The 22,032-nt window shown below is 43.1% G+C and overlaps 1 protein-coding gene across 1 annotated transcript in view; it reads left to right on the forward strand.

The window, feature by feature from the left end:
• The window catches only part of LOC310646625 (transmembrane protein 132D-like), a gene marked incomplete at both ends in the record, with an annotated part of 241,456 nt that overhangs the window by 44,535 nt on the left and 174,889 nt on the right, over positions 1-22,032 (forward strand). Inside the window, one exon of the mRNA XM_083373227.1 lies at positions 5,211-6,096. Within this exon, the coding sequence (XP_083229353.1) occupies positions 5,211-6,096 (886 nt within the window). The remainder of the gene's footprint in view (positions 1-5,210; positions 6,097-22,032) is intronic.

The raw sequence follows: 22,032 nt of genomic DNA on the forward strand, positions 1-22,032 counted from the left end.
CACAGTCACCAATGTGGCATAACTGGGACTTTTGAGTGTCCATCTTTTTCAGATTTCACTCTTATAAATCCACTACTGTGTGGACAGTTCTGCTGGGCTACCTCAAACCAAACAGGAGTTATACCTTAGCGTGTAGCATGTAGGGCAAACCCAGCCAGCTGTGATACAGAATAATACATTTGGAAAAGACATTGGAGATCTTCTAGTCTGACCCCGTGCTCAAGCAGGAGACCCTCTATCATTCCAGACAAATATGCCTGACTGCCTGAGAAATTCTGGGAGTTTCTGGAGTCCACAAGTCATCAAAGGGCCAAGTTTGAAGACCCCTGGACTAGGAATAAGATAAAGGTAAAGGTTCCCCCGCACGTGTGTGCTAGTCGTTTCCAACTCTAGGGGCCGGTGCTCATCTCTGTTTCAAAGCCGAAGAGCCAGCGCTTGTCCGAGGACGTCTCTGTGGTCATGTGGCCAGCATGACTAGACGCCAAAGGCGCACGGAACGCTGTTACCGTCCCACCAGAGTGGTCCCTATTTTTCTACTTGCATTTTTACGTGCTTTCGAACTGCTAGGCTGGCAGAAGCTGGGACGAGTAACAGGCGCTCACTCTGTTACACGGCACTCGGGATTCGACCCGCCAAACTGCCGACCTTCTGATCGACAAGCTCAGCGTCCTAACCCACTGAGCCACCGCGTCCCTATGGACTAGGAATACAGATAGGCATTTCCCCCCAAAAAAACCGTACAATGCTTGTTGCAACACAAACTCTCGGTCAGACCCAGCAGCACCAAAGACCTGCCATCAGGTTTTCTGGGGGGAACAAATTTCTTAAGATCTACCAATCCCAATCCAGACAGAACTCTAAATTGAAGGAAACTTGCCGTTAATAAGTTTTTGTGTCTGGAACGCCCGTCTTTTCTAGCTCAGGTGCAAAACAACTCTTTGAAAATGCTGACTTTTTGGCTGTTTGGATAAGCAGCTGTCAGCTCCCGAACCGCTTAAAATTCAGCACACAGCGTTTCCTCCTCTCCGTTCGGAGAAGAAACCCAGGCTGTTCTTCTACCCAATCGCCTTTGCGCTGTCTCTGTGTGTTTGGAAACACACACACACAGATACACCCAGCACTGTTCCTCCTATATATCTGTTGCTAAGTTAACTAAAGCCTACTTTTACATTTACAAGCTGGCTGAAAGAGCAGCGGCATTGCGAATAAAGGAATGGAATGAATTTGTATGGGTAAAAATTCTCCTGTTGCACACAATCCTCAGCCCCCAAGGAAGAATCTGACTAAATGTTCAATTCAAGCGATTCAAAAGTGGGAAAATATGATCTCTCTCTCTCTTCTCTTTCTCTGTCTTTCTCTTTCTCTTTCTCTTTCTCTCTCTCTCTCTTTCCATTTTCTTTATTCCCCCCCCCCTCTTATTAGTATTATTCTGATAATTTATCATTATTCTGTTGCTTTGCTTTGCATCACTGAGAGCTTCTGCTCTGGAGACAACTTCCTCGTGTGTCTAATCACACTTGGCCAATTAAAGTATTCAGTTCAATTCCATTCATCCCAGCTCTTTTGAAATCTGAAAAGAGAAGCTGAGGAATTCCAAGCGGAAGCTAGGGATTGAGAAAGATGGTGCCGGGATTAATAAGCAAAGCCAGCTGAATGGTTAAATGTTTGGGATCATCACCTCTTTTTCCTTCTTCCTTACCTTCAGAGCCCTGGATCTGCTGAACGGTGTTTTTGACAAGGAGAAGGGAGGAAAACTGGGCGTTCAGATAAGCGAAGAGCAAAATCTGAACTGTAGACTTCATCTCACAAACGCACGCACACCACAGTGGAAGTCCTGTCCTTGCTTTCCACAGATTTGGATGCTGGGGTTTTGGATTTTGCTGGTCTGCCCCATTCAGGATTTCCTGGCTGGTTTTTCCCTTATTACAAGTAACTCTTGACTTATGGCCATTATGGAGCCTGCCATTGGATTGGTGAGTCAAGACAGCCAGGTGACCAGCATTCTGTGGCATTTTTCACGGGGGTTCTTAAACGAATGCCGTGGTTGTTAAACAAACCCATTCCTTTGTCACTCTGTGTAGTGAGATGGGCGGCGTATAAACTTCATACTGATGAGTGAATTTGAATGGGTGTTTTCCCCCCCCCTGGAAAACAGGAAAAATTGCTCAAAACCAGCAAACGTTCCTTGAAGTCAATGGTGCTCCATCCCTGGAGGAGAGACTGGACAGCCGTTTGTCTGGAATGGCACAGCGTTTCCTGTGTGAGCAGGGGGTTGGACTAGAAGACCTCCAAGGTCCCTTCCAATTACGTTATTCGCTTATTTTAAGCAGAAATGTCCTAACTGATAGGATGGTTTGGAACATCTCAGGGGGTTGGGACTAGAAGACCTCCAAGGTCCCTTCCAATTCCGTTATTCGCTTATTTTAAGCAGAAATGTCCTAACTGATAGGATGGTTTGGAAGATCTCAGGGGGTTGGGACTAGAAGACCTCCACGGTCCCTTCCATCCCGATTATTTCTATGTTCTAAATGCAAACTCTGCTTGTTTTCTCATCGCCACAAACACACCACAAAGCACACTAAGAGCCTTCCCCATGGAGTCTCGGGAAAGATCTGTGAATGTCTCTATAAAACCTATTGAAATGGTACTGGCTCTCCGGTTTGAAAAGGGGGTTGGACTAGAAGACCTCCAAGGTCCCTCCCAACCCCCTCTGTTATACGGATACTGTTACTGTCTGTAGAAGTAGGCATGGCCAGGAAGCTTCTTTTAAGTCATGACCCTTGACGTAAGTCAACATTCTGAGCCCCAAGTTATGTCCTTCGCTCTCCTCCCTCCCTCCCTCCCTCCCTCCCATTTACATTTCTTGCCAGTGGCCAAAAACCTGTTCTCTTCTTTTCCCCCTCCTGGCTGAAGCTGAGTTGCAATTTTCTGCAGACCAGGGTTGGTGTGTACGTGTGGCGTGCCAAGAATCCATCAGCTGGTCTTTCTGCACTTATGTTGGCCTTTAATTATGCATGCCTTTAAAACGCGGTCGTAAAGGCACCACAAAGGGATGCCATAAACTCAACTGGCGGCACAGAGAAGTGACATAAAAACGGGGGAAGGCATGCTTTTGAAGCGGCTGGGCTGCTTCCCCCCCCCCAAACCCCTGTGTCTTTTCTGAAATGCATATTTTTCTTCTTCCGCTCCCTGACTTGTACAACTGGAATCCTGCTTTATTTGTGGAAGGCATATATACATTCTCCTCCCTTTCCCAAATGCCTCAAAGACTGCAAAGCATCCATTGCTCTTCGCCCGAATTTCTAGGTACAGCCAGACGTAACAGAATAACAGAGTTGGAAGGAAGCTTGGAGGGGTGTGTGTCTTCTACTCCAGGGGTCCCCAAACCCCTGGCCATGAACCAGTACCGGGCTGTGACCTATTCAAAATTGGGCCGCACAAGAGACTGGCCAGAGCATTTGTGCATGTGCGCACAGCTTGATTTGCATGAACGTCAGGCTGGCAGGCACTTGCATGCATGCACGCTGGCCCACCATTCATGCAAATTGAGCTGCGCACGTGTTTGTCGGCCCACCACTCACGTGGCCCAGTTCCCCTCCCTCCCTCCCCTCCACCAGTCGGGTCACTAAGCCACAAATACTGGAGACTGCTGTTCTAGTCTACGGCTGCGGGACTTGGGTTTGGCTGGTCTAAAGAAAAGAAGAAATAGGGGAGACATGATAGCAATGTTCCAGTATTGAGGGGCTGCCACAAAGAAGAGGGGGGTCATGTTGTTCACCAGAGCACCAGAGGGCAGGACGAGAAACAATGGTTGGAAACTGATGAAACAGAGAAGCAACCTGGAATTAAGGAGAAACTTCCTGACAGTGAGGACAATTAACCAGTGGAACAGCTTGCCACCAGAAATTGTGGGCGACTCACCACAGGAGGTTTTTAAGAAGAGACTAGACATTCACCTGTCTGAGATGGTATAGGTTCTCCTGCTTGAGCAGGGGGCTGGACTAGAAGACCTCCAAGGTCCCTTCCAGCTCTCTTCTAGTCCAGCCAGACCCTATACCATTTCAAACAAATGATTTTCCAATCTCTTCTTAAGGTTGTGGACCATCTGTATGTGGTGTTTTAGGAGCATGGAGCTAGTAGACCCGGTGCTAAGTGGTGGTGTGGACAGGCAAGGGTCCACTGGAAGTCCTCTTCATTTAACGAAAGAGATTCTCACAGTGGTCTACAGTGTAGAATTGGAATTCTTCTGCTCCCACTGTACCATCCATGCAGATAACCTCTTTGTGTGCTCCAACTTTTTGTTGATGTTTAATATGGATCCTGTAGGACCGAGATCCTCAACCTTTTGGGCACCAGGGACCCGTTCCGTGGAGAGAGGTTCTTCCACGGACTGGAGGGTGCCTGGTTTTGTGTGCTGCCTGCATCCCACAGATGGGGCTTTGCTTGTTTGTGTGGACTGGTTGCTGGAATGTCGTGGCCTAGTTCTGGTCCACGGACTGGAGGTTGGGGACCCCTGCTGTAGGAAGCAACCTAAAGACTTTGGAACAAGCCTAGTTCTTCACCTACAGGTGTTCAAGGAAGTCCTTGAAGGCGTTCCTTGACTTAACGACAGTTCATTTACTGACCCTTCAAAGATAGAACGGCACTGAGAAATGTGACTGTGACTGTTTTTTCACACTTACAACCATTATGGCATCCCCACGGTCACGTGATCAATGTTTGGACTCTGACTCCCATCATCCTCTACCCTCGTTGGTTGGGGCTTAGGGGAATTGGCATTCCAAGCATAAACATCTACCGCGCACTGAGTCTGGGAATTAATCTAATTAGCTCTGCAGTAATTGGAAACAATTTCAGAGACCGATCTTTTTACTAGTCTAATGAGGTAGAGAGATGAATCTGTTACCCGTTGGCTGGGCTTAACTGGGTGGTGGAATTATGCTGGGTTTTTAGAGTCCACTGAGCCACGAATAAACCTAACATTGTTGAGTCGCTACAAGATGCTAAGCCGCAGTAAACTGATCCAGCTTAGCACGTCGCAGCACTGCAGTTCCTTTCCCTACCTTGGCTAATCCTGCTTTGTGAACCCAGCAAAAAGAAGACGTGGGCTGAAGGAGCTGGGACAGACCTTCTCTAGAGGGTGGCTTCTCTTGACCTTCTGAGCTTCTGAGGCTTAAGAGTCTAATCTCTCTCTCTCTCCCTTTTTGTAGTGTCCGAAAGCCGAGGGGTTCTGGAAAGCGTTCAAAAATTCTCCTTGCTGCCAACGTACCTGCCGGTGAGTTATCACATTCACAATGCGGACATCTCGTTCTTCCTCAAAGAAGCCAACCAAGACATCATGAGGAACTCTAGCCTTCAGTCCCGGGTGGAATCGTTCCTCATCTATAAAGCCAAGAGGCCACCCACCTTAAATGCAACCTACGGGCCTTTTTCAATTGAGCAAGCGGTACCCCAGGACCTCCTGTCTTCTTTGAACCCATTCAGATCCTCCGCCCCCAGGATATCGTTCAACTGGAAGTTGAAGGCCTACATCTTGAACCACAAGGTTTATCCAAGCAGACCCAAAGTCCAGATCCTCTTCTACATCGTCGGGAGAGATTGGGACGAGTACAGCAGCTCAGAGCAGTTACCTTGTCTGAGAGTCTTTGCTTTTCGGGAGACGAGAGAAGTCCGGGCCGCCTGCAGGCTGGCAGAAAGCTTGGGTTTTTGCATGGCTGAGTTAGACTTACTCCCCAGCTGGTTTAACCCTCCCACCATGCTGGCTGGGCGGAAGAAGTTTCTGAATCAGTCGGAAGGGAGTCAAGTGGAATTATACTACGCCATTCAAGACGAGGAAGGGGATTGTACCAAGGAGGACTCGAGGAAGAACAACGGAATCAGACCTGCACGTAACGACATTGATGAATCGGGGCCACCCCTGCAAAGGATTGGAAGTGTTTTTCTCTACCAGGCACAGGGTAGCCCTCCCTTAAGTGAACTGTGGCTGGACGGCAACGTTGTCCTTCAGTACATACCAAAGACGCTGAAGCAAGGAGAAGTATTGACTTTCCTGGTGTCCACGGCTAAAAACTCAACCGAGGACCAATTCACATTGAGGTAAAGCAACATCACCTTTCAGATAATAGAGCAGAGTGGAGAACCGTTTGTCCAGAATTGTATAATAATAATAATAATAATAAGTTGGAAGGGACCTTGGAGGTCATCTAGTCCAACCCCCTGCTCAGGCAGGAAACCCTACACTATTTCAGACAAATGGCTGTCCAGTCTCTTCTTAAAAACTTCCAGTGTTGGAGCATTCACCGCTTCTGGAGGCAGGTTGTTCCACTGGTTAGTTGTTCTAACTGTCAGGAAGTTTCTCCTTAGTTCTAGGTTGCTTCTCTCCTTGTCCCTACCTGCCTGTGATTCTGTGACCGGATCTATGATTCTATAATTCTGGGATTGAGTCTATGGTTCCATGACTGATTCCATGATCATTCTCCAAGATGGCATCAAGTCTCCTGCCTTGTCCTGCCTTGAGTGCAGAGGGTTAGACTAGAAGACCAAGGATCCCTTCCAACCCTATGATGTTATGATTCTACAATTCTACGATTGATGTTATGATAATTACTTCTCATTCCCACACATTTTTTTTTGCAGACCTCCTCTGCAAATGTTAAAAATACTTTGTGCTTCTGATTTTGGTTCAATGTGTTTTGCAAAATGTCTACTTGGCCAAGGGGATAGTATGGTGGCATCTCTTTGGTGCGTAACACAACATTGTACAAAATGGCCACCGTGCCTTTGGGTCTAGATTTGGATTGGACTGGGTCATCAATTTGCAATGTTTAGATACTGGCATAAGGAACATTCTAATCTCTTGGTATTTGAGCTGGTATATATTTAGCATGAATAGAATAGAGCTGGAAGGGACCTTGGAGGTCTTCTAGTCCAGCCCCCCACTCAAGCAGGAGAACCTATACTATGAAGTCCTTAACTTGGTGTTAGGGTCTGTGTTTCATAGACAGGCAATTTCAAATTTCAGTTCAAGGAACTAATTTCAGTTCCTGCTGTCAACTCCCAAACCAAGAATGATACATGGTGATTCTTCTAAGCAGAATAATTATTCTACATGTAGACAGAATCTTGCCAAATTAAAGCAGATTACTATCCACATGAGGTCTGTGTTCTGAGAACTATAAGGCTGTCTTCACCCTCTTCTTCTCACAAAAACTCTCTAAGAGCCTTGGTAGAGCAGTGGGCTAATGCCTCCTTAAGTAACACCAGCTGCCTGCAATGAGTGCAGGTTCGCGTCCCACCAGGCTCAAGGTTGACTCAGCCTTCCGTCCTTCCGAGGTAGGTAAAATGAGGACCCAGATTATTGGGGGCAATTAAGCTGACTTTGTAATAATGCCGCTTGGGGTGTGTGTGAAAGCCCTAATAAGCAGGCATATACATAGAATGAAGGCTACTGCTAAGCTTGTAAGCCGCCCTGAGTCTTCGGAGAAGGGCGGGATATAAATGGAATTAAAATTAAAATTAAATTAAATTAAATTAAATGGAGTTGTCTCTTGCTCCTATACAAGTTCATCTATGATACAACATGTTCACTCATGTTGTCTGGCTGTAGTATTATTAGTATCCTTCTCATCTTCTCTACTACACGTTCTTATAGGTATCATTATTATGATTATTAGTACTCTGTTGCTTTGCATGTGCACTGAGAGCTTCTGCACCAGAGACAAATTCTTTGTGTGTCTAATCACACTTGGCCAAATAAAGCTCTTCTCTTCTCTTCTCTTCTCTTCTCTTCTCTTCTCTTCTCTTCTCTTCTCTTCTCTTCTCTTCTCTTCTCTTCTCTTCTCTTCTCTTCTCTTCTCTTCTCTTCTCTTCTCTTCTCTCCTCTCCTCTCCTCTCCTCTCCTCTCCTCTCCTCTCCTCTACTCTCCTCTACTCTCCTCTACTCTATTCTATTCTATTCTATTCTATTCTATTCTATTTATCCCGTCTTTCCTGGGAATCCAGATTATTACATTCCATTATATTTGGCATGCCAGGTGATGGTATTGCAAGGGTTGCTACAAGAAGTATACAGAACTTTAAAGAGTGCAACTTGGGATTCAGGGGGGAAATGAGCCTTGAAGCAATGCCTCCATGCTCCTTTTCAGAGCAGAGCAAGACTGCCACTCCTCTTCACTAAGAGTAGTTTATGTGTAGCAGGTAGGCAAGGCTACCCTTAGCAAAGGGAGCAACACATCAAACTGGACTGGCCACAGAGCATCTCGGCTCTGCTTTGCTACATCAGCCTGGAGCAAGGCATCTCCATGGGGCAAAATTTCTCAGTCAGTTGGCCCATCTATAATTTCCAGGCCTTTATTTCTTATAGAGTGCCACATGTCTCCAATTTTCCTTCCACAATCTCTGCGTTTAAGTGCAGAAGGGGTAGCCTTCTTTCATTCAAAGCACATGCGCAGGCATGCCTCTTTATATAGCTGCAATAGTGGTTAATTTTTACTGCCGGGTATACAGATGGCGCAGTGTTAGAGACACCTTTGGAAAGCACGTTGCGCTTGGCCCCTTGGGATCTAGTCAGAGTGCGGCATCGTTTTTGAGAAATGAGAAGGAAGTGAGATAAAACCAACTCGATGTTGTTTGCCTAGGATGAGTAGATGCCAAATGTTGGACTTTTTATAGTTGATACTGGTTCTGTGAGCACAGCTAATTACGGGAAAGACATGAAAGATAACACTTTGGGGTTTGGCTGGCAAGCAGAAAAGTTTCAGGACCTTGGATAGCTCCATGGAGGACAGTTGTTGCCTTAGGGCAGGTAAAGATAATGTCAGTTTTTCAAAAGAGCCCAATGGATGATCTTTTCTTTTTCAAATAACTTTATTACATTTTACAAAGCATACACATAAAAAACAACACAACCAAGAGAAATAACAAAGAGTAAAAAGAGAATGATGGAGGCGTAAAAAGGTATAAAGAAAAAGAAAGGAAAACACAAATCTATACCAAGAATCGCTTCTGACTACTCCTTTGGAGGATGCAAAGAACGCTAACCTTCGGCACGTAGTTTAGGACTACACATAGTCGTCAACTAACAACAGTTCATTTAGTGATAGTCCAAAGTTACAACGGCACTGAAAAAAAAGTGACTTATGACTGTTTTTCAGACTTATGAAGGTTACAGCCTCCCCATGGTCATGTGATCAAAAGTCAGATGCTTGGCAACTGGCTGAGACTTAAGATAAGATAACCTTTATTGTCATGTTTTTACTGTGAGCACACTGGCCCATGTTAAAAATGAAATTCTGTTGCCTGCTCTCAAAGGAAAGTATATATCTACCCATACACATACATCACACACACACACACACACACACTCACACACACACTTGTTGTTGTTAGTTGTGAAGTCGTGTCTGACCCATCGCGACCCCACGGACAACGTTCCTCCAGGCCTTCCTGTCCTCTACCATCTTCTGGAGTCCCTTTAGGCTCACGCCTCCTGCTTCAGTGACTCCATCCAGCCACCTCATTCTCCGTCGTCACCTTCTTCTCTTGCCCTCAACCTTTCCCAGCACAGCGGAAAGATGAAATTTGAGAGTTTACAAGGTTGATGCTATATGGAACAAAAAGTGTGGCTGAATCTGGGTGTTCGACTTCAGATACCACAAAGCCCCCTCCCCAAAGGTAACAAAACAGGTCGTGAAGAGGATGGGTAGCATCCCAGACAATCTTGCAGACCCTGCTCAAGCGACGCTTATACGCCACGTCCTGGATGGAAGGGAGAGAACTGCCAATAATCTTTTCTGCTGTCCTCACCACTCTCTGCACCCCCTTCATGTCTGAAGCAGAGATGCTTCCAAACCAGACTGTGATGCTGTATGTCAGGATGCCCTCAGTCGTCCCTCTGTAGAAAGTGGTCAGGACAGGGGAAGGAAGATGTGCTTTTCTCGTGCGATGCAGAAAACGCAGGCGCTGTTGTGCCCGCTTCACCAGTGTCTCGCTGTTGAGCGACCAAGCCAGCCTACTCGTTAACTGCACACCCAGGAATTTGATGCTGCTAACCACTAAATTTATGATGGTTGCAATGTCATGGGGTCATCTGATCCCCTTTTGCGACCTTCTGACAAGGAAAGTCAGCAAAGGGGTAGCCAGATTCACTTAACAACCGTGTTGCCAACTTAATAACGGTGGCAAGAAAGGTTGTAAAATGGGGCAAAACTCACTTAACAAATGCCTCATTTAGCAACAGAAATTTTGGGCTCGGGTTATTGTAAGTGCAGGGCTACCTGCATAACAAAATGAACATTTCTCTCTTTCTCTTTCTCTTTCTCTCTCTCTCTCTCTCTCTCTCTCTCTCTCTCTCTCTCTCTCTCTCTCTCTCTCTCTCTCTTTCTCTCTCTCTCTCTTTTTCTCTCTCTCTCTTTCTCTCTCTCTCTCTCTCTCTCTCTCTCTCTCTCTCTCTCTCTCTCTCTCACACACACACACACACACACACACACACACACACCCCGGCTGCCAAAAATGGAGGAATTTTTTTTTTTAAACCGTCATCAAATCTACAAGTCAAAATTCTGATTTTTCTCCGTCTCCTGCAAACAGTCCACAAAGGGCTGGTGAATATAGGTGAACATTATGGTTGAACTTTTGTGCTGTTGCCCCCTCCCGCCCCCAGGCAATTTGTGGACAACGATTCCATGGTTATGGAAGGGAATGTTTTTCTATTCATATTTCTAAAATGACGTTTTTTGTCCTTTTAAAAAAAAGTATTTAAAAACAGATTGGACAACCCTTTGCCTGAAATGCTATAGGGCAGGGGTAGGCAACCTCGGCTCTTTTATGACTCATGGACTTCAACTCCCAGAATAGCTGGCTCAGGAATTCTGGGAGTTGAAGTCCATGAGTCATAAAAGAGCCGAGGTTGCCTACCCCTGGTATAGGGTCTCCTGCTTAAGCAAGCGGGTTGGACTGGAAGACCTCTAAGGTCCCTTCCGACTCTTTTATTCTGTATCCAGAAGTAAATAGGAAAGACAAACGGAGATTCCCACTGTTTCTTCTCTCCAAGGTTGCCATCCTGTCGTTGACTCAGGAGAAGAAAAACCTAGGATCTCCATTCCTGACCCAAAAACGTTGGGATGACTTTTTAAATATTCCACGCTCTTGTGTTTTGAGCAGCAGAAGCCATCCGAGTGTTTTAGTGCGGAAAGTCCGGGTGTACATATTCCGAAAAATGTAATTGAATAATACTGGAACACAAAGCTGGGCACGGAACCAACCGCGCTCGTGAAAAAAAAAATTGCTATTAGAGAACCAAATCCAACAATATCCAAACAAACAGCCCCATTCCTTCTGATTTATTAACAATAAACAATGAAAATCACTCTGAATGAGATCAGAAAACAGCAATGAAAAGAGAGCATCGACACACGCCAAAAACTAAAAAAAATAATAAATTACGTGTGACAAGAATACAAAAAGCTTTGTTATGTCTCATCACTTGGTGGTATATACATTCCGTGTAAAACAAAATAAAGCATTTTTTTTAAAACAACAACAACAACAACAACAACCCCTTAATGCCCAAAACAGCAAAATTAAAAGCTGCATCGTATTCTGAGCCTTGCCTTGTGTGAGGTATTTATTGAACAGTCTCAAATCTCCAATGGTGGAGAGGTCTCAACTTCGGAACTGTTTTATTTTATAAATAAAGCCACCCAGAGGTGTTAGGAGTCAGGCAGCCTATCAATTTAATAAATCAGTATTAATTATTATAAATATTTTTTCTCGGTGCTCTCTGAGATTGCTTGTTTTGCTGCAGACTTTCATTACCCAAGTAGGTAACATCCTCAGTGGTAAAAGGAATGGGATTTGTTTGTGGAGAGGAGGAGGAGGAGGAGGAGGAGGAGGAGGAGGAGGAGGATATGGGTGGACTTGGTGCTCTCTGAGCGTGGTGGTTTTCTTGTAGATATTTCATTATCAAACTACATAATATCATCAATGTTAGAAGGAGGGAATTTGTGGAGAGGAGGAGGAGGAGGAGGAGGAGGAGGGAGGAGGGAGGGAGGGAGGGAGGGAGGGAAGAAGGATGGGGGAGGACCGTGCGGTCCTTGGCATTTCCTGAGCTTGATTGTTTTCTTGCAGATGTTTCATTACCCAACGAGGTAACATCATCAGTGCAAATATATATATATATTAATTCAAATTTTGGGGAAAAAACAGTATGATAGGTTGTCATAGTTCTATATACAATTTATCTGAAGGCTTGCTTTTGCCCCAAGCTCTGGCAAAAGCAGTTGCTTGAAGGCTAATTTTCATAAAATCTTTAGAAAGGGGTGAAATCTTGCAATTTTTCCCAAGTCTGTATGAAGGTCTTCCAGCGTCTAGCTTTTCCGGTCTCAGCAAAATCCACCCTGAGATCTGTAAAGCCCCCCCTCTCCCTCCACCCGAGTTCGTGTCTCAGACATACCGATACCTGCTGTTGTTTACTTCCAATCACTCTTCCAAGTCCCAAGTTCCCACAAGTCCTATCAAAGAGTGTCATACAATGAAATAATTGCCAAGCCCGAGAACTTGGCAGGTGATCAGTAGAGACATTAGAGAAGAATCTGGAAAGGGTGGGCAAGATGCCAAGGCGCTCTTGACAGATCGCTCTTTCACCCAATATTTAATTGCTATCCTTGTTTAACTTAATAAAAGTAAGAGGGTTGCCTTGCTTTCTGAGATAATGAGAAGGAGGATTGTCTGGCCCTGTGGTGCATTGGAGATGTGGGTTGAAGAATAGAATAGAATAGAATAGAATAGAATAGAATAGAATAGAATAGAATAGAATAGAATAGAATAGAATAGAATAGAATAGAATAGAATAGAATAGAACAGAACAGAATAGAATAGAATAGAATAGAATAGAATTGAATAGAATAATAGATAATGGAACAGAATAGAACAGAACAGAACAGAATAGAATAATAGAGAATAGAATAGAATAGAATAGAATAGAATAGAATAGAATAGAATAGAATAGAATAGAATAGAATAGAATAGAATAGAATAGAATAGAATAGAGTTGGAAGGGACCTTGGAGGTCTTCTAGTCCAGCCCCCTGCTCAGGCAGGAAGACCTATACCATTTCAGACAAATGATTGTCCATTCTCTTCTTAAAAACGTCCAGTGTTGGAGCATCCACAACTTCTGGAGACAAGTTGTTCCACTGGTTATTTGTTCTGATTGTAAGGAAATTCCTCTTTAGTTTCAGGTTGCTTCTCTCTTTGATTAGTTTCCATCCATTGCTTCTTGTCCTGCCTTCAGGTGCTTTGGAGAACAGCTTGACTCCCTCTTCTTTGGGGCAGCCCCTGAGATACTGGAAGACTGCTGTCATGTCACCCCAAATCCTTCTCTTCATTAGACTAGACATACCCAATTCCAGCAACCGTTCTTTATGCGTTTTAGCCTTCACACCCCTGATCATCTTTGTTGCTCTTCTCTGCACTCTTTCTAGAGTCTCAACATTTTTTTTACATCATGGTGACCAAAACTGGATGCAGTATTGCAAGTGTGGCCTTACCAAGATGTTGTAAAGTGGTATTAACACTTCACGTGATCTTGATTCTATCCATCTATTAATGCAGCCTAGCACTGTGTTGGCTTTTTTGGCAGCTGCAGCACACTAGGATGCTGATGAATTATTTCTTAACTGGTCCAACCCTCTGGTTGAGCAAAAGCTATGTAGAATAGATGATCGGAATGACCTAGTCTTTATTTATTATTATTATTATTATTATTGATCATTGCACAGTCAGTCAGATGTTCAGACTGTATTTTTTATTTTTATTTTTTATTTTAATTCCATTTATATCCCGCCCTTCTCCGAAGACTCAGGGCGGCTTACAAGTTTAGCAGTAGCCTTCATTCTATGTATATGCCTGCTTATTAGGGCTTTCACACACACACCCCAAGCGGCATTATTACAAAGTCAGCTTAATTGCCCCCAACAATCTGGGTCCTCATTTTACCTACCTGGGAAGGATGGAAGGCTGAGTCAACCTTGAGCCTGGTGGGACTCGAACCTGCACTAATTGCAGGCAGCTGGTGTTACTTAAGGAGGCATTAGCCCACTGCTCCACCAAGGCTCTTTTGGCATTTTTATCCACCTATTAAGTCCTTACCAAGGACCTGGGATAGGCAGAGGTGGATGTTTGATGGTATTACAGATATCATCGCAGGATGGAAGCAGTTCCTAGTAAGGCTGCCTTTTGCAATTGACTAATGGCGAATTTGTCAATGCCGATGATGGTGTTCAAGTGGTGCTCCAGTTGTTTTGGGATTGCAACCAAGGTGCCTATTACGATTAGTACTACTCTTGCTTGCCTTTGCCACAGTCTTTCTATTTCTATTTGTAGGTCTATTATTATTATTATTATTATTATTATTATTATTATTATTATTATTATTATTATTATTATTATTATATCAAACTTTTATTCATAAAACATGAAACTCAGTCAACTGAACACTCAAATTGACTGGCACTAATGGTTGTCACGGGTTGCTGCCAGCATCCTAGGTATCAACCAGGTATCTCCTTAAATAATAATAATAATAATAATAATAATAATAATAATAATAATAATAATAATAATAATAATAATAATAATAATTTACTATAGTGAGCGTTTGAAGTTAGTTACAATAGCACTGAAAAAAAGTGACTTAATGACCATTTTTCACCCATTGCAGCATTCCCCCAGATTATTTATTTATTTTATTTTATTTTATTTTATTTTATTTTATTTTATTTTATTATTTTATTATTTTATTTTATTTTATTTTATTTTATTTTATTTTATTTTATTTTATTTTATTTTATTTTATTTTATTTTATTTTATTTTATTTTATTATTAGATTTATATACCGCCCTTCTCCCGAGGGACTCAGGGCGGTGTACAGGGCAATTAAAATATGACATACAAAAGTTAAAAATAGATTAAATTAGATTATGTGATCGAAGTTCAGATGCTTAGCAACTGACTCATATTTATGACGGTCGCAGTGTCCTGGGATAACGTGATCCCCCTTTGCCCCCTTGTGAAGAGCAATCTGAGGACCCAGATTGTTGGGGGCAATAAGCTGACTTTGTAATAAGGCCCTAAAGCCCTAATAAAGCAGGCATATACATAGAATGAAGGCTACTGCTAAGCTTGTAAGCCGCCCTGAGTCTTCGGAGAAGGGCGGGATATAAATGGAATTAAAATAAAAAAGCCAAAGGGGAAGCCAGATTAACTTAACAATCTTGTGACTAACTTAACAAGTGTGAAAATTTGCTTAACGACGGTGGCCAGGAAGGTCATAAAATGGGGCAAACTTAACCAATGTCTCACTGAGCGACAAAAACTTCGGGCTCAATTGTGGTCGTAAGTCAAGGAATGCTACCTGTATAACCTAGAAATTCTTAGAGTTTTTTTTTTAAATCATCCCACGATCCAAATGAATTTTCCTTTCCCTGTGGCAAGATTATTCTTTAAAAAAAAAAATTAAAAATGCCTGGTATGGCTTCAGGAATTGAAGGAAAAGAAAGAAAGAAGAGCAGAATTTTTTGCAATAAAGCTTCCGTTAAGGTAGAAGAGAGGGAGAAACAAAAAAAAATCAGGTTTAAAAAGCTGGTTTTTGAGGGGTCTTTACGCATTGTGGACCCAGGGAAGTCATTTTTTAAAGGCAATTAGTGAGGTGGTTTTTTTGTGTTTGTGTGTTTGTGTGTTTGTCTGTGTGTCTGTGTTTCTGTGTATTACTTCTCTTTTCCCCAATCTCATCCAGTCTGGCGTTCCGATACTTTTTGGGCTGTCCGTAGAGAAAACATCGAGGGGGCTGCAGTGATAAGAAAATGAGAGAATATGAGAGAAGGCTGTCAGGCCTGTGGTGGGATAAATAGAAGACAGATGGCAAATGTGATCGCCAGTGACAAGTTGCAAGGAACCTAGTTTGCAGGTGCTGTTTCAGTCATCCATCACACTTTCACCTAATAGAGGGAGATGTCATTCCGATGTACTTAAATCCCTCACTGAGTGCTTTAAAAAAACAAAAAAGGCAAAGGAACATCTGGGATACAACACAAAGAGAAAACAGGTTGAGTTGGCAAGCCGCTAACTAGAAAAACAAGATGGAGTGGAATGGAATGGAATGGAATGGAATGGAATAGAATAGAATAGAATAGAATAGAATAGAATAGAATAGAATAGAATAGAATAGAATAGAATAGAATAGAATAGAATAGAATAGAATTAGAATAGAATATGGAATGGGAATGGGAATGGGAATGGGAATAGAATAGAATGGAATGGAATGGAATAGAATAGAATAAGAAATGGGAATGGGAACGGAACAACAGAACAGAACAGAACAGAACAGAATAGAATAAGAAATGGGAATGAGAACAGAACAATAGAATAGAATAGAATAGAATAGAATAGAATGGAATGGAATGGAATGGAATGGAATGGAATGGAATGGAATGGAATGGAATGGAATGGAATAGAATAACGGATAGAATAGAATAGAATAGAATAGAATAGAATAGAATAGAATAGAATAGAATAGAATAGAATAGAATAGAATAGAATAGAATGGAATGGAATGGAATGGAATAGAATAACGGATAGAATAGAATAGAATAGAATAGAATAGAATAGAATAGAATAGAATAGAATAGAATAGAATAGAATATGTAATAGAGTAGAGTAGAGTAGAGTAGAGTAGAGTAGAGTAGAGTAGAGTAGAGTAGAATAGAATAGAAATAAGATTAGGAAAGAATAAGAATAGAATAGAGTAGAGTAGAGCAGAGTAGAACAGAACAGAACAGAACAGAATATAGGAATGAAGAATAGAATAGAATAGAATAGAATAGAATAGAATAGAATAGAATAGAATAGAATAGAATAGAATAGAATAGAATGGAATGGAATGGAATGGAATGGAATGGAATGGAATGGAATGGAATGGAATAGAATAATAGAACAGAACAGAACAGAACAGAATAACAGAAAGAATAGAATAGAACAGAATAATAGAACAGAACAGAACAGAACAGAATAGAATAGATTAACAGAGTTGGAAGGGACCTTGGAGGTCTTCCAGTCCAACCCTCTTCTCAGGCAAGAAGACCTGTCCTATACCATTTCAGACAAATGGTTATCCAATCTCTTCTCCAGTGTTGGAGCATTCACCACTTCTGGAGGCAAGTCGTTCCACCAGTTAATTGTTCTCCCTGTCAGGAAATTTCTCCTTAGTTCTAGGTTGCTTCTCTCTTTGATCAGTTTCCACTTGTTCTTTCTTGTCCTGCTTTCAGGTGCTTTGGAAAATAGCTTGACCCCCTCTTCTTTGTGGCAACCCTTGAATCGAGCAAGATCCTCCTGAAAAACTGGGGAACTGGGTTTCTCTCCCCAGTTTCCACCTCAAGAAATAAAGAATTGACTGAGAAGTGATAGGAATAATCGATTGTGTGTTTTCTCGGTTGTTTTTGCAAGCGAGGTCCAAAAACTGATATAGGATTTGCTTGAACAGGAGGGTTGGACTAGAAGATCTCCAAGGTTCCTTCCAATTCTGTTATTCTGAGTTGTATGTCTGTAAAGATTCCCAACCATCCAAGTCATGGTTGTCCCAAAGGCGTTTTTCCGAAGGGCAACTGGACTTTTGTTTTCCCCTTTTTCATTTCTCATCCAAAAAGCTTCTTCCATTCATTCTTCTCCTCCTATCTTAACTGGATGCTCCCAACTTGACTTCCCCTTTCTTGAGGTCCTTTGAGGAGAACCTCTTGTTGGAAAAGGACAAGGGTCAACAAGGACAAGGACCTTAACTGAATCTTTACCAGATGTTATACCTCTTAATAAGAGAAGAAGGGGACGAGAGAGAATGAGGTGGTTGGATGGAGTCACCGAAGCAGTAGGCGTGAGCTTAAATGGACTCCAGAAGATGGTAGAGGACAGGAAGGCCTGGAGGAACGTTGTCCATGGGGTCGCAATGGGTCGGACACGACTTCGCAACTAACAACAACAACAACACCTCTTGATCCACCTCTGCTTCTGATTTGGATGCCTAGTTACATGAGGATGGATGCTTCTGATGAAGTTCTGGTTTTATTAGGTTTCCTAATTGATTGTCATTTTGCCTTGTGTGTTAATGGTTGGCTACTGTAAGACTTTGGGGCAAGGGTAGGGCCTAAGAAGATGATCAGCAAATTCGTATCTGTTCTTTAATAAAATTATACTTAGCAAAATATAGTTGGCAAATCAGGAATCTCCTACCCATTCAGTGAGGATTTGCTGAGTAAGCATCTTCCCGTTGAAATAAGCTTTCCTCTCTGATCCTCTCTCATCAAACTGATGAGTAAGTTGGGAGAACTTGTAGGAGAAACAAAGGAAAGAAGGAAGGCGTCTACAACTTAAGGTGTGCCCCTGTACAAGGAGTCCCTGATTTAGGACCTCAGGGCCGGAATTTTCATTGTTAAGTCAATTGCAGTTGTAAGTTGAGCTGGATCTAATTTACGACAATGTGTATAGTAGTCTTTAAGACAGGTTCATTCAGCAAACCACATGGTGTTTAAGCGAATCCATGGGGTATTTTTTGGGCCAGAAATCAATCAAAAAGGTAGCAAATCAGGACCAGGCAACTCCAGGGCACTTCAATCGGAAAGGCAAATGGGTTGCCAAGCGATCACGTGACGCACGGGTGGTGCGACGGTCATAAGCGTGAGCATAGGTTGTGAGTCCATTTTTCCAAGGCTGTCATAACTTTGAAGCACCGTTAAACGGTCGTATGTTGAGGACTACTTGTCCCACAGGATCTGAACTGTCTTGAAGTGGGGCAATGAATGCACTGAAGCAAACGCACTGACAGAACAATTAACCAGTGGAACAACCTGCCTCCAGAAGCTGTGAATGCTCCAACACTGGAAGTTTTTAAGAAGAGACTGGACAGCCATTTGTCTGAAATGGTATAGGGTTTCCTGCCTGAGCAGGGGGTTGGACTAGATGACCTCCAAGGTTCCATTCCACCACCACCACCATCATCATCATCATCATCATCATCATCATCATCATCATTATTATTATTATTATTATTATTATTATTATTATTATTATTATTATTATTATTAAGAACCTGCCTCCAGAAGCTGTGAATGCTCCAACACTGGATGTCTTTAAGAAGAGACTGGACAGCCATTTGTCTGAAATGGTATAGGGTTTCCTGCCCGAGCAGGGGGTTGGACTAGATGACTTCCAAGGTCCCTTCCAACTTTATTATTATTATTATAAATGGGGAGACTCGTCCATCATGGTTTAAAAACAATCATTTCGATCCTTTGAGGCCAAATAAATAAATTTGGTGGCTTTCCCCCCCCCCCTCCGGCTCGGTGTCGAAGTGAGACTCTTTTCTCCTCGGCTGGAGAGTTTATTAAGCTACTTTTAAGGAGAGGCCGGAAAGAGTGGCTTAATATTTACAAATGGATACCCCCACGCTTTGATTAACCTCTCCCATCTGCCTCCGCCTTTGTAATCGCAGTTAAACGAGAGCAATTTGGTTCCCGGAATGGAATTAAGTGAGAGGTGAAGAAGGGGGTGGGGGTGGGGGGTGGGAAGAAAATTTCCCCACCATAAATTTAGGACTCTGAATTAAAGATCTCTTCCGTGCATGCTAATGAGTTCCTCACTTCTGCAGTGGAGCACTTAGGACGCCGAGCTCCAGATCGCATGGAAGAAGAGAAGCCGTGTGAAGAAGCCAGGAATGGGTCAAAACTACTTAGCCTGGGATTAAATTTGGGGCCCTTCAAATGTGAAAATCTATCCACCCATCCATCCACCACTCACCCATCCATCTATCCAGGCATCTCTCTCTATCCATCCGTCTGTCTATTTATCCATCCACCTCTATCTCTAATCTCCATCCTTCTCTCTCTTTATCTATCCAATAGCTTTCTCTCTCTTTATTCATCCTTCAGTCTCAATCTCTCTCCCTCATCTCTCTCCATCCATCCCCCTCTCTCTCTATCATCCATCTGTCTGTCTCTCTATTGATCTATCAAGCATCTCCATCCATCTCTCTCTCTCTTTATCCATTGTCTTTTTCTCACTTTATTCACCCTCCAATCTCAATCTCTCTCTTTCCCTCATCTCCATCTCTCTCTCTCTCCATCTCCCTCCCTCTCTCATATCTATAATCTCTCTATCATTTCTGTCATCTCTATCATCTCTCTATCTCTCCATCTCCATCTTCATCTCTCTCTCCATCTCCCTCCCTCTCTCTCATCTCTATCGTTTCTGTCATCTCTATCATCTCATCTCTATCTATCTCCATCATCTCTATCTCTATCACCTCTCATCTCTCTATCATTTCTGTCATCTCTATCATCTCTCATCTCTCTCTCTATCATCTCTCATCTATCTCAATCTCTGTATATCTATCATTTATCATCTCTCTATATCAGGCATGTCAAACTCGCAACGTCATGTGACGTCGTGCGACGTATTGGAACTTTTTCCCATTGCTGAAAATGGGATGGCCGCGGTTTCTCCGTGACGCTCCGGCCCGCGGGTCGGCAGTTTGACACCCCTGCTCTATATCATCTCTATCATCTCTCTATTTATATCATCTCTATCATTCTCTCCATCTCTCTCTTTGTCTCTCTCTCTCTTTATCTCTCTATCATTTCTGTCATCTCTCTCATCTCTCTCTTTCTCTTCTTCTCTGTAATTTAATTTTAGGCAAAGTTCTCTAATTGCAAAAGTTCCACTACAACTCATAAATTGGTGGGAGGTGAACCGTTAATCCAAGGTTGTGAATTGCAGCTGTGGTTGTGCGATCAGCAGCTCTGAAGTCACTCGAGTGAGCCTTGAGTTTGGCCGGAGAATTGAACATGGTTCGACTTTATTTATTATTCATCCACGTTTGGCTTTTAAGGCAGATTTCTCTCTCTCCCCCCACCCCGTTTCTGAATTAGAGGGTTCCAGCTGCATTGCCTGGTTTAACTTTGCTGGAAGCCCATCTGGAGGGGGGAAAAAACCATAATTCAGTTTATTTGATCTCTAACTTCCTTATATCTTTGAAGTCAGCAAGATTGCAGCTTTTCTGGCCTGATGGTTTTATTTGTATTTTTTTTTAAAATTGTTATTTACCTAATGAGGTAACCACTTTTTAAGCCAGGGGTCTTCAAACTTGGCCCTTTGATGACTTGTGGACTTCAACTACCAGAATTCCTCAGCCAGGCATGAGGAAGTGGCTGAGGAATTCTGGGAGTTGAAATCCACAAGCCATAAAAGGGCCAAGTCTGAAGAACCCTGTTTTAAACTGATGATTAAAACCAATAGAAATAATTATAGTGGGGAAAGAAACAATTCTTACTAGTTTAATGCAAAAGTTCTGGCTGATAGGGAAGACTGCTTTCCTGGAAGTGGTAAAAAACAAGTCAAGATGGAGATTTTATTTATTTATTTATTTGATTTATATACCGCCCTTCTCCCTAAGGACTCAGGGCGGTGAACAGTGAACATAAATAACAGAATGCACAAATAGTTATCTTAAAACAATAATTAAAACAGAACCCGTCGGACCAGACCGGATTGCTTAAACAGATATGTTTTTAGGTCGCGTCGGAAGGAGCGAAGGTCGGGAGCCATCCGGAGCTCAACCGGTAAACGGTTCCACAGGTCAGGCGCACCCACAGAGAACGCCCTCCCTCTGGGAGCCACCAGACGGCATTCTCCGAATGGCGGCACCCTGAGGAGGCCCTCTCTGTGGGAGCGCACTGGACGGAGGGACGTTGACGCTGGCAGCAGGTGATTCCTAAGGTACTCCGGACCCATGCCATGTAGGGCTTTGAAAACCATTACCAGCACCTTGAATCTTATCCGGAGGACAACTGGGAGCCAATGCAGTTCACGGAGTAGGGGTGTAACATGGGAGTATCGGGAGACTCCCAACACAACTCTCGCGGCTGCATTCTGTACCAGTTGGAGCCTCTGGGTGGTCCTCAAGGGCAGCCCCATGTAAAGAGCATTGCAGTAG

Source organism: Vipera ursinii (genome assembly GCF_947247035.1).
Source record: "Vipera ursinii genome assembly, chromosome: 14".
Lineage (NCBI taxonomy): Eukaryota > Metazoa > Chordata > Lepidosauria > Squamata > Viperidae > Vipera > Vipera ursinii.